The sequence below is a fragment of the Martes martes genome, assembly GCF_963455335.1.
Source record: "Martes martes genome assembly, chromosome: 15".
Taxonomy (NCBI): domain Eukaryota; kingdom Metazoa; phylum Chordata; class Mammalia; order Carnivora; family Mustelidae; genus Martes; species Martes martes.
The window spans coordinates 44,901,655-44,913,674 of NC_137903.1; the positions used below are offsets into that span (position 1 = coordinate 44,901,655).

The 12,020-nt window shown below is 50.1% G+C and overlaps 1 protein-coding gene across 1 annotated transcript; it reads left to right on the forward strand.

Moving 5' to 3' along the window:
• Positions 1-2,313: 2,313 nt before the first annotated feature.
• On the forward strand, positions 2,314-11,268 carry TEX35 (testis expressed 35; the record flags this gene model as incomplete). The annotated part of the gene is made up of 9 exons (XM_080824610.1): positions 2,314-2,352; positions 3,109-3,267; positions 3,701-3,769; positions 4,715-4,771; positions 5,487-5,546; positions 10,024-10,088; positions 10,316-10,508; positions 10,871-10,914; positions 11,202-11,268. 9 exons carry the CDS (start codon positions 2,314-2,316, stop codon positions 11,266-11,268), a joined length of 753 nt encoding a protein of 250 aa, XP_080680736.1.
• Between the last annotated feature and the right edge of the window lie 752 nt (positions 11,269-12,020).

Sequence of the window (12,020 nt, forward strand, 5' to 3'; positions counted from 1 at the left end):
TCCCTGGGGCTAGGAAGCTGAGAGCGCAGACACCCAGTGCGACGCGGGGTGTTGTAGGGCAAACTATCCAGGTCATCTGTGTTAAACCATGTCAGTGCAAGGTTGACTGGAGACCACAGCTGTCAGGCCCCCCGGGCACCTTTATGAAATATTGTGTCCTCATCCAAGGGCTGTGGAACACTGGGTCACCTCTGGAATCACAAGAGGCCACACTCAGAGGCCCCAAAGCTATTTTTAAATTCCCCTCCCGCCATCAGCCTCCCATACAACATTGTTTTCATGAAACTGAAAAACCAAGACCTTTGTGAAGAGAAGACAGTTGAAATGACACCAGTTTAGAGAGAAGAGACATGCGGCTTCCGTTTTCTCTCTGTTGTGAATAGCCCTTTTCCACCAAACTCCATCGGGACGTCTGTGGGCTTCGTGCCCCCTGCCCTTGTCCCGCTGGGTTTTTTGCCATGAAGGGGGTTTGGGAAAGGCAGAGCTGGCATTCCTCTGGTCAGAGCAGCCTGTGGCTTGCATGTAACCACGTTCTGTCAGAGCAGTGTCCGGTGTCCCAGTGCTGTTTGGTGGTGCCTCATGCCGTGGCAAAATCTCACAGAAGAAAGTAACACGAGATGGTGGATTTCCTCGGCCCTTCCAGAACACACTGACGACGACGCTGATGGATTTGGATGCATGACTAGTACAGGCTGTGAGGAGGCACAAGCCAGGAGCCACGGGTCGGTTGTCATCACCTGCTCAAATGGTGAGAAGTGTATGTGTGTAATTTATAAAGCAGTTTTCCAGGGAGACCCTGATTTCTTTTAGACCGAATTTCCCGATACAGAGGCCAGTGGGCCCATGGGTTATGCTTGGCCTGAAGGAGGCTCATTTAGCAACTGTTCAGCCTGGCAGAGGGAACTGCTACAGGTCCAGGAGGATGTTAAGGCCACACCAAGAGGAGACGGTGCCCATCTCCACGGGGCTGGTGAGTGTTGAGATGGAGTCTGTGGTTTTCCCTGCGGGTCCTTGCTCAAGGCTGCAGGGTCTTTGGGAACCTGTGCAGAGAAGAGCCTCCCGCTCTGTGGCCGGCAGATCCGGGAGGACGGAGTCCAGTGCTCAGGGGACCTGGAAGCCCCCCCCCCCCCGCCCCTGTCCATTAACTAGCAGGAAAAGGGCACCTGGGAAGCTCTCCACTCCCCTCCCCAACTGAACAGAGTGATAGACACTTTGGTTGTGAAGGATTAAGAGCAGCGGTTGTCAGCAGGTGGGGGGCTGTGAAACAAGCCCCTGGGAAATGCCACGGCCCCTGGGGAGGCGGGCGCGCTCACGGCCTCTGGGAGGGACATGTGAGTGGGACGGCGCGGGCACATGCTTCCCATGCCACCTGCGGCCCTTCCTGCCCGCTGGCCTTTTGGATAGCAGCTCGTCCTTGAAATGAGAGTGGAGGAGGTAGAATGCCCAAGAAAACCAAGAAAAGAGAAATTAGGCTCGCGAGCCAGTTTCTGAATGACTTTAGGTCCCAGGAGAGGCCAGGATCCTTTGACTCTTCAGGCACAAATTACAGCCCCCCTCAGATGGCCTCAGTCTCCTTCCCCCTGCCCCCCAGACGCTTCTCATCGTCAGCACTGTGCACGCTTTGCTTCTTGCTCCAGCCCTCCTGCGGGATGATAGAGGAACCCAGAGACGAGACTGGGGTGGTGCAGGGGAGGGAGGGGGCAGGGCCAGCCGTGCAGGCAGACCAGGGTATCAGAAGCCATCCTGCTGAGATCGGCTCCCCTCTCTCCTCGCAGGTTAGCGCTGTTCATGGACCTTGAACCAGAGGGACTTGGCCACGTCTGAACCCAAGACAGCTCTGGAGCCAAGGAAGGGTCTGTCCACATGGGGACGTCGCGGCAGAACTCCGTGCAGACTCGGGGGAGAACCAGCTGCTGGGGCGACCCCTCCTGGTGGGTAAATCCTGCTGGGGGAGGAGACAGCAGCTCTCACTCCTGGGGAGCTGTGCCTGTGCCTGAGGCCACATGAGACCAGGCCCTCAGCAGGGGGGACTCTGCAGGAAAGCCCCTCTCCCCCTTGCAGGAGGGCAACCTCGTGGCTTCGGAAGCTGCGCTGTCCCTCATCGCAGTGGTAGGGGCCCCCGCAGCTCGAAGCTGTGGTGACACTGCCTGCCAGCACGGGGAGCTGGGCATTGTGACCTCAGCTGTTCCGCACGCAAACAGGTGGTCATCCTGCCGTTGCCTTGGCCTGTAATCTGCATAGGACAGTGGCCTGGTCACAGGGGCCCATTGTGGGGAGGTTGGGAAGTTAAAGAACACTCTGGCCTCCTCCATCATGTCGGCCAAGAAGGCAGAACTGAAGAAAACAAGCCTGGTAAGGGAGCAACACTGCTGGACATGGGGGCCTTTCCGAGTTCCCATGGGACAGAGCTGTGGGATGGTGCTGGGGGTCCACAGAGCTCTCTGATAAATCCCCCACTTTTCTTTCTCTGCTCTGAGCTCCAAGTGGCCTCTCAGCCTGGAAGGAGGGTGGGACTAATCCCTGCCTGGGGGCGGGAAGGAAAGATGCCTTTGTTGACTCCTTCTGGGACAAAGACCAAAGTAATGGTCCTGTCACCCCCAGTCCTCCTCCCCAGCCCAGGCCATGCCAGGCCCCAGCGAAGGGCACGTCCTTGGCACAGAAGCACCGTGTTAGATGATGGGATTTGTGCCCCCAATTTGCAGACGAGGAAATGGGGGCGCAGAGGGACTAAATAACCTCCCGGGTGGCACAGCCAGTAAGGGAGCCGCTGAGGTTAGACCCGGGGTCTGTCTCTCTCCAAAGCCCATGCTCCTGAAATGATACCCGCTCGGTTTCCATAAAGTGAGCTCCAAGTGCTTTCCCTGCTCAGGCTTCTACAGGGAGAGGGCGGCCCGCTGCCTGGGCAGGCGCGAGCTCAGAAAAGGAAGATAAGGTGACGAGGTCCGGGTTGTCTTGAATCGGGTCGGGGGAGGGGAGGAGGAGTCTGTGGGCCTGAGCTCAAATGCAGGAGGACAGGCAGGCCTGGGCGGGGGCCCCTCCAGAGGGCTGGTGTGATCCCCCTCAGTCCTGATGCCTGACAGGAGGACTGCCCACCTCCTCCCTCCACAGAACAAGAACTACAAGGCCGTGTGCCTGGAATTGAAGCCAGAGCCGACCAAAGTAAGAAGCTTTTTTGAGGCCATGCCGACAGCCAGGCCTGAGACCCGTGGGGAGGTGACTTGGAGTCGGGGGTCATTCGCTGTTCCTGGTGGCCAAGACCTGTCCCAGGTGCTGGGGGGTACAGGAGAGAGAGACAAGCTCTCTGCTCTCACAGAACTTAGCACTAGTGACCAATCTGATACAGAATAAATAAGGAAAACTCAGTAGTGTCACCTGCTAGACAGAGAATTAAAATGGGGAGGTAGGGCCCTGAGCTCAGCAGGAAGGCTGAGGAAGGGTGCTGTGGGCGGAGGCAGGAGCGCGTGCGAAGTGTCTGAGGCAGGAATGGGCTTGGCTGTTCAGGGGGCCAGGCGGGCAGAGCGAGATGAGCTTGGAGTGAGAGGAGAAGGTGGCGGGAACTCCTGTGTAGGGGGGGCTGCCAGCTCTCACCTCTGCCTGCCCAGGCCCGAAAGGAGGAACCAAGACCCAGGAGACCTCTCCTCCCTCGCCCACCCCATACCTGCAATTTCCAACATTCTGCGTTTCTGCTTTCCATCAACAGACATACGACTACAAAGGAGTAAAACAAGAAGGGCCGTTTACCAAAGCAGGAGGAACTCATGAGCTGAGGGTAGGTGTGCCAGCCCAGGGGTGGGGTTGGCGGGGCGCTGTGGAGACATGGGCCCCCCGACTCTGGCTGGGGTGGGTCCACTGCTGGCGTCTGTGACTCTGCCCCAGCACCCGCGACTTCACTCCCTCTGCTGCTTTTTGTTTTGTTTTAACTCTGTATTTTGAAGTAATTTCAGACTTATGGAAAATTTTCGAAAAATTGTGCCATGAATTCTAGTCTACCCTTTGCTCAGATTTCCCAAATGTTGACATTTGATCATGGTCCTCTCTCTCTCTCTCTCTCTCTCTATATATATATATATATTTGCACACACAAACGTAAAATATAGTCTTCCTGAATCATCTGAGTGCACGTTTCTCTCAAATTCCAGTGTATACTGTCTAAAAACAAAAACAAGAACAGTCTCTTACATAACCATAGTACAATGATCAAAATATCAAAGGACATGAACATTGATTCAGTGCTTAGTCTATTTTTACCAATTGTTCCACTAAGGTCTTTCCTAACAGAAGAAAAAACACCTGTTTGAATGTGGGATCTAGCCCAGGCCCACACATGTCTCGAGCCTCCATGTCCCTTTAGCTTCCTTCCATCTGGAAAAGCTCTTGAACCTTTGTTTTTGGGGGACATCGTCATTTATGAGGATTATAGGTCATTTGTTTTGTAGACTGATCCTTCACTTGCGTGGCCTGATGCTCCCCAGTGGTTAGACGTGGCTGTGCATTTTGGGGGGTCATGGAAGTGAAGGTGTACCCTTCAGGGATCTTATTTGGAAGCACATGGTGACTCCTTGTCCCACTCTCCCATGTTCTTAACAGCACCCTTTCCTTCCCCCGTAGCGGGAGGCGTCTCTCTGTCCCTCTGCATGAGCATCGCCCCAGGATCTTCCTTCCATCCAGGACGTGGCCTTAACTCCTTCCTCTCTTCCCTGTTTTATTTCCTCAGAATGAACTCAGGGAGGTGAGGGAAGAGCTCAAGGAAAAAATGGACGAGATCAAACAGGTAACAGGATGAGACTTTTCAGGACATGGAGGGAAAGGGCGGGACCCCGGAAAATACCTGCCGACCTCTGAATAGCGAGGGGAATCCAGAATGTCGTGGAAAAAGCCCTAGCCTACCTCAGCCTGATCTCCTCCAGTGTTTTGGTGCTGGGCAGCTCAGGAGATCTAGTTCTTTTTGTTCGATGCTTAAACCCAGGTTGTGAATGCCAAGAACTCTCTAAGGTGTCAATTGATGGTTGAGGAGCTAGAACCTTCGGGAGAGGGAGAGGGACTGATTGGAATGCGGGGGCAGTCAGGGACCAGTCCCATTCTCCTCCCCTCCTCCCTTGAGCATGCTCCAAAAAGGAACAAAACTCTCCTGCTGCTTCTTGGATGGAACCACCTATGGCACGCTCGTGATGAGAGGTGGTGCTTAAGCAAGGAGGAGGACTGGAAACTGTGGGCTGAGCTCCCCCGGGAAGCCTTGCAGTAGCTAGATCCGAGCCCCACCCAGGCTGGTGGAGGTGGGGGGGGGGCGGCTTCCTGCTACATGCACCCTCGTCCCTTCGTAGACTCCTTGGGAAGAAAGGGGCTTTGACAGGCCACGACACGTCCATTCCCTGAACTTTATCCAGCTCATTCCAGAGAGAGGAGCAGCTGCTGCCCTGCTTTTTTTAAAACGCCCCAGAGATGACTCTGCATTGAGTAATATGTGCTCTGCCTTTCTTTTTCGTTAGATAAAGGGCGTAATGGACAAGGATTTTGATAAACTCCAGGAATTCGTGGAGATTATGAAGGTGAGCATTTACTGAGCTGGTTCCATACTAGAAATGTTGGAAGGAGAGGCCTGACCCTGCCCTGCAGCCACTTGACAGTCTGGTAGGAAGACCCAAACTCTGTGGAAAGAAAGAGCAAACACCAAGCTGTATGAGAGCATGAGTTAACTAGGAGTCTGGAGAAATAAGGAAAAAATGTGGGCCAGGGTAACCAGACAAAGCCTTACAAAGGAAGTGAATCTTAAGGTGAGCTTTGAAGGCTACATTAGAAGCTTAATTCAAATCTAAGCAAAAGCCCGATAAGCTTAGTTTTGAACTCAGATGTTGCTAGGAGGACCATTAGACTCTAGGATAGTGATTCTCAAACCTGGATGTGTGTTGGAATTTCCTGGAGCATAAATAAAGAAAATAGAGCCCAGGTTCAATTTGGAGGGGGCTTAGACCCTTGGATTTTTTTTTTTTTTCTACATTCTCCAGATGAAGATTTGAGAACCACTGATGCAGAAGCATAAATAGGCAAAGGCAGATATCTTTAAGGTTTGAAGAGTTATCAGGGGATACTACCCCTGCCAGAGATCTAAAATTCATACAAAGCCACAATAGTGTTGTCTAGATAACCAGCCGAATGAACAAAACCAGTGTAGATAACCCTATAACAACCTCTCCACCCGGCACGCCTGGGACGACTTAAAAAGTCAGTATACCCAGGCCCTGGCCCAGATGAACTGAATAAAAATCTCCAGGGGGAACCACAGTTGCTTAAAAATCTCAGAGTGATTCTGGTGCTTTTCTCTGCATAACAACCAGATCCTAAACCCTTCAGCAGTGGTTATTAACCTTGACTCCATATTGCAATCTCCTGTACTGTAGCTTTGACCTTCTACCCAGGCTGCACTCCATACCGATGAAATCAGAACCTCTTGAGATGAGATCAGCAGTGTTTAAAGTAGTGTTTAAAGTAGTGTTTAAAGATCTGAGGTGATTCCATTGTAAGCTCAAGGTTGGGAACCACAGCTCCATAAAATTTAAAACATAATAAAGATGATTTTTTTTTACATGTTAGGAGAAAAGGATTATGTATTCCTATTAAGGATTATGTGTTCCTATTAAGGATTATGTATTTGTATTAACATTGCTTGATCATATGAAGGAAGAAAAAGATTATGCATTCATATTAAGAACACTGCTTGATTATATGAAGAAAAACTTAAGTCAGTTAACATTGTAAAAACTGAAATAGTCCATAAAGTGAATTTAAATAATAAAAACCAATAAGAGCAAATTATGTATAAATATTTAACCAGGTGGTCTAAATACAACAGAAGAAGTCACAAAGGAAATATTGATATATTTAACATTATAAAAAATTTAAAAAACATAACAGGAAGGTTCCATGTATGGAATTAAAAGGCAAACAACCATTTGGGGGAAATAATTTTCTGCAAATATGATAAACACTGATAAAAGTTTTTTGTCTGTAACATATCAAGCTCACATAAATCAATAAGAACCGAATGGGAAAATGGGCATAGGGTATGAACAAACAATCCACAAAAGAAAATACAACTCAAAAGCAATAAATGTATTTAAAAGGTTTACCTCATGCATAATCAATTAAATGCCAAATGAAAATCACTCTTAGGCCATGGTCACATTCAAATAAGTGAACTTTTTTTTTTTTTAAAGATTCTAAGTATTTATTTATTTGTTTTAGAGACAAAGTGTGGGTGTGCAACAGTGGGGGGAGGGCACAGAGAGAGAGGGAGAGAGAGATTCCCAAGCGGACGAAGCCTGATGCAGGATTCTAGCCCACGACCCTGAGATCATGACCGGACCTGAAATCAAGAGTCACACACTTAACCGACTGAGCCACCCAGACGACCAAATAAGCGAACTTTGAATTAATGACAATTACAGAACAAGGCAGAAATGTACTCTTATACTGCCGGTCATAGTGTAGGTCTATATGACATTGGAAAGAAATTAGACAATAAGTATCAAAAAATATCAAACCCCTTGATTTATTAATTCCACTTCTCACAATTTAACCTACGAGAATAATCTGAAATACTAGCCTGGGTGTATGTAAAAAGATGCTCATCACAGGATTATTTATAATGGCAGAAATTTGGAAACGACGGTTTTCAACAGTGGAATAGCCAAATAAATTAGGGTGTATCTGTGGAATGAAAACTAGGAACTATTGGAAAGAGTGTTTAAAAGAATGCATCTAGGCACACCTGGCTGGCTCAGTTGGCGGCGCACATGACTCCCGACCTCAGAATAATGTGTTTGAACCTCATGGTGGGCGTCGAGCCTACTTAAAAAAAAAAAAAAGAGTGATGTCGTGGTTGAGTTAGATGTTCACATTAGGGAGAAACTGAGGAAAAGGCATGTGGGAACTCCTTTGTACTGTCTTTGCAACTCTCAGTAGATCCCAAATTATTTCAAAATGAAAAGCTCATTTAAAAGAAAAAAGAATGCTTATAATGAGAAGTAATAAAGCAAGATACAAATAATCTATACAGGCTGATCTCAGTTAAGTGAAAAAAAAAATAAGTAAATGTTCAGAAAAAAGACTGGAAAGAAATATAGCCAAAGGGTTAATAGCAATTATTGTTAGATGATGAGATTAGTTTGTTCTTTTATATTCCCCTATATTGCCCAAATTTTCTACAAAGGGTGTGTATTATTTCTATATGAAAATGCACACACGGTGTTTTGTTAGTGGGCAGGACTGGGGATTGAAAGGCACAAAGGAAGTTATTTTGGGCTCAGGAACAGCTTGGGCACAGCACGGAAGCAGGATGAACGTGAAGCGTATCACGGTCAGTGGGGAGATCAGTCCTACACGTGGGATCATCTGGGGAAACTGTGAGAAATAGAATGGGCACAAAGGCAGTAGACAGTGAAGGCTTCTGAAAGACAGGCAGACAGGTTGGGACTTGGTTGTGTAAGCAGTAAGAGGCCTCTGGAGATTCTTAATCAAAGAACGTGCTAGAAGCAGCACTTCAGAAAGGCTGAGCGGGCAGCTGTTTGCAAGGTGGCCTGGAGGGGGGTGTGGGGGGGGCGGGAGACTGGGGGTGGGGGCTGTCTGGAGCACGGGATCAGGCAGGAAGCCACATCCCTGCTCAAAGGAGGGACGCTGGACCAGGTGTGGGAACAGAAGGGAAACAGTAAATCTGAAAGATGCATCGAAGGAAAAATAATACTCTTGGTGACTGATGCAATGTAGAGAATGGGAAGCAAGCGTCCGTGACCCCAGAGGCAACCCAGACGGGTCGAAGGAAGTGGTGACCATGACAAGGACAGGTGGCAAGCAGTTGACTTAGAAGAGGAAACCAGGAGATCACTTTGGGACATGAGTTTGAAGGAATAGTGAGACTTCTAAGAAGGGGGGCATTTTGACTGATATTTTGAACCCAGGGGCATTTCCACTTCAAGGATATTTTTGCTGTGTTTATGAGTACAGATATTTTCGTCAAAATGTATAACACTTAAAAATGCTTTTCAAGAAGGTAGTTTTGAAATCCTCTCCACCCAGAGTGTGTTATTCCTTGACCAGTTTTCCACTGCCGATCAGTAAACTCTTGCCAAATCTTTCATTTTTTTATTAAAATTATTTTTGGAAGCAAATTATATTCATTTCTATTTTATCAAGTTCAAGCCAACCCTGAGTTTCTCCAGAACAGATACGATCCATGATACCCTCTGCCATTCTAGACCTTCTTTTGTGGCCAAGTTTTCCAGATCAAACTTTACAGATCTGAACTCGCCAAGAGGATTTTACCGTTCTTTCAGTTCTTAGTAAATAATAGACGTGATGTGCCATTTTGAGCTACTGTTTCTTTTATGTTGACCATTTCTGCCAGAAATCGGGTTAAAGAAGGAGCAAACGTACATGCACAGGATCTGGGTGCAGGGGTCAGAAAATCGGAGTCAAAGTGTCTTTGAGGATTTATTTTCTCGGCTCCATCATTTTATAGGCATGGAGCCAAAGCAGATAAGAGTCTCATCCAAGTGTGGGATCGGGTAAAAAGACTTCCTGGCTTCTGAGTCCTCTGGAGAATTTGGAGGAGCCCCTGACGACCCTGCCTGTGCTTTGGCCTCGGCATGGAGTGGGTGAGGGTGGGGAAGAAGAGGCATGTGTCCCCCAAGGCCAGTGAGGATTCTTTTTTTTTTTTTTTTGAAGATTTTATTTATTTATTTGACATAGAGAGATCACAAGTAGGCAGAGAGGCAGGCAGAAAGAGAAGGAGATGCAGGCTCCCTGCCGAGCAGAGAGCCTGATGCGGGGCTCGATCCCAGGACCCTGAGATCATGACCTGAGCCGAAGGCAGAGGCTTAACCCACTGAGCCACCCAGATGCCCCCCGTGAGGATTCTTGAGGGAGGAGGATGCTGAGGTCATCTCTGAGCGGCCGGCAGAGAGAGGCGAGAGAAAAGGCTTTCCCACGCCCTTCAGCGTGACCGTTCTAGCTTTGGATTTTCTCTTGAAGGAAATGCAGAAGGATATGGATGAGAAGATGGATGTTTTAATAAATATACAGAAGAACAGCAAGCTGTAAGTGTAACGCGCACCCATCTCTCCTCATCCCTAACGAATCTCCTCCCTTCACTTTGCTAAGTGTCCTCGGGTCCGGAGGACTCTCAGACTCTTCACGGTCCTGTCTTGATTTCCGGTACCGCAGTGGCTTGGGGTCAAGGTCTTCCCTGGCTGCCCACGCTATGGTTATCTCCTTGTCATGTTGGAAATGGTCTCCCCAACTCTGCCCCTCCCTGACTCCCCAGTCCCCTTAGAAGAGGGCCAAAGGAACAGCAAGAACTCAGGCTGATAGGAAAAACAGACCCGGACTCACAGCTCCGCCTCAAGAAGATGGATGGAGCTGACGGAACCCCGCTTTCTCTCCACAAGAAGATGATGGCACTACAGAAACCAAAAAAGGACCCTCTGGATTCCCTTCATCAATGCGGGCCATGCTGCGTAAGTGAAGCCGTACCTCCCCCTTACCCTGGTGCTACCCCCCGGGCTCCTGCCGCTCCCTGACCGCCCCCTCCCCCCGCGCCCCCCTGTCGGGTCCTCTCACTCCCTTACCTCTCGCTGTGAAGGGATGGGGTCTACCCCTCTGTTGGCCCCGGATGCCTCCCTAGCCCGGAACCCTCTCTAGGCTCAGGGGGATTCCGAAGCCATGACCAAGTAAGACCCAACCCTGGCTGGACCTGCTACCGAGTACCACTGTATTGTTCTGTCCTTTCCTATAGCAAGATCCGATGGGGTGCCCAGCAGGCTGGCCATCTTGGACGAGGGAAAAATGATCTTTCTTGTGCCGTTTCTGTCCTCTACAGGAAAAATGTTTGTTGTGTGCCCTAAAGAACAACTACAATCAGGGGTAGGTAGACCCCCGTAAGAAGTCCTTGTCTCAGCCCGGTGCCCTGTCATCCCAAAGGCAGTGGGCTCGGGCTGCGTTGGCATCACATCCCACCCGGGTCGTGCAGACTCTGTCCCCCTCCCCCACCTCATCCACTCAGTCGTAGAGGACATGGCACCAGGCAGGAGGGCTTGGGGTCCCCAGCCGGGAGGCTGCTGCCCAGAGGCTCCCGTGGAGGGGGTGGGGGGTGCCTCACTGGCCGCTGAGCTGACCTTGCCTTCCGTTCCTGCCTCTCTTCCCGCCTCTAGCAACAGAAAACTTCCATATCAAGCCTGGCCACCCTGTTCATCCTTGGCTTCTGGAGCTGCTTTCTGATTTATCTGTACTTCCAACCCTATGTGGTGGAGGACATGCTCCCAACCTAGGACCACCGCGGATCCCACCAGCAGCTCCGGCTCTTCCTCAAGCTGCACAGCAAAGGCTTGTGGCCCTCGGACCTACCACCCTGCCCCAGGCCTGCCCCCACCTGGAGATTAAAATCTTCGTTTAAAGCCAAAGCAGGTATCACTGTTTTGAATGTCAGCCCCAAACTTCAGTGTGCAAGACTGTTGTTGTTGTTGTCCTAGATCCCCGTAGTTCAGACTCCAAGTCCTCTTCCTGCTTCCTGCTGGATCAGCGAGAATGCCTGTCTTGGCCATTCTCAGGGTCATCCCCCTTCCTCTCTGACCAGCACCCCCCACCATTCTGCCTGGTTCTGCAAAGGTCTCCTAGCTCAAAAGGGCGGGGAGTCCCCAAGGATAACAGCTGCCATTCTGTGTGGTTGCAGGAGAGACCCCATTACCCTTTGCACCTGCTCCCTTCCTGTTCTTAGATCCTGCACTGTGTGAAGGCTGGTGAGTGAGTGGGGGACCCCCGGGCCCGGGGTCTAGCCTGCACTGCTTCCCCTGAGGTTTTGTCTCGGGGCACAACTCAGGGCCCCATTGCTGTAAGAACTTGGTTCCCTTCATGGGTTCTGGGGATCCACCCTCTCTACCCTCCGGATGGTTTCCTGTCCCCTGACCGAAAAGAGACATATCCCTTCAAAGGCCTTAGGCCTGTACGAGAGTGAGGACAAGCCAGTGACCTCC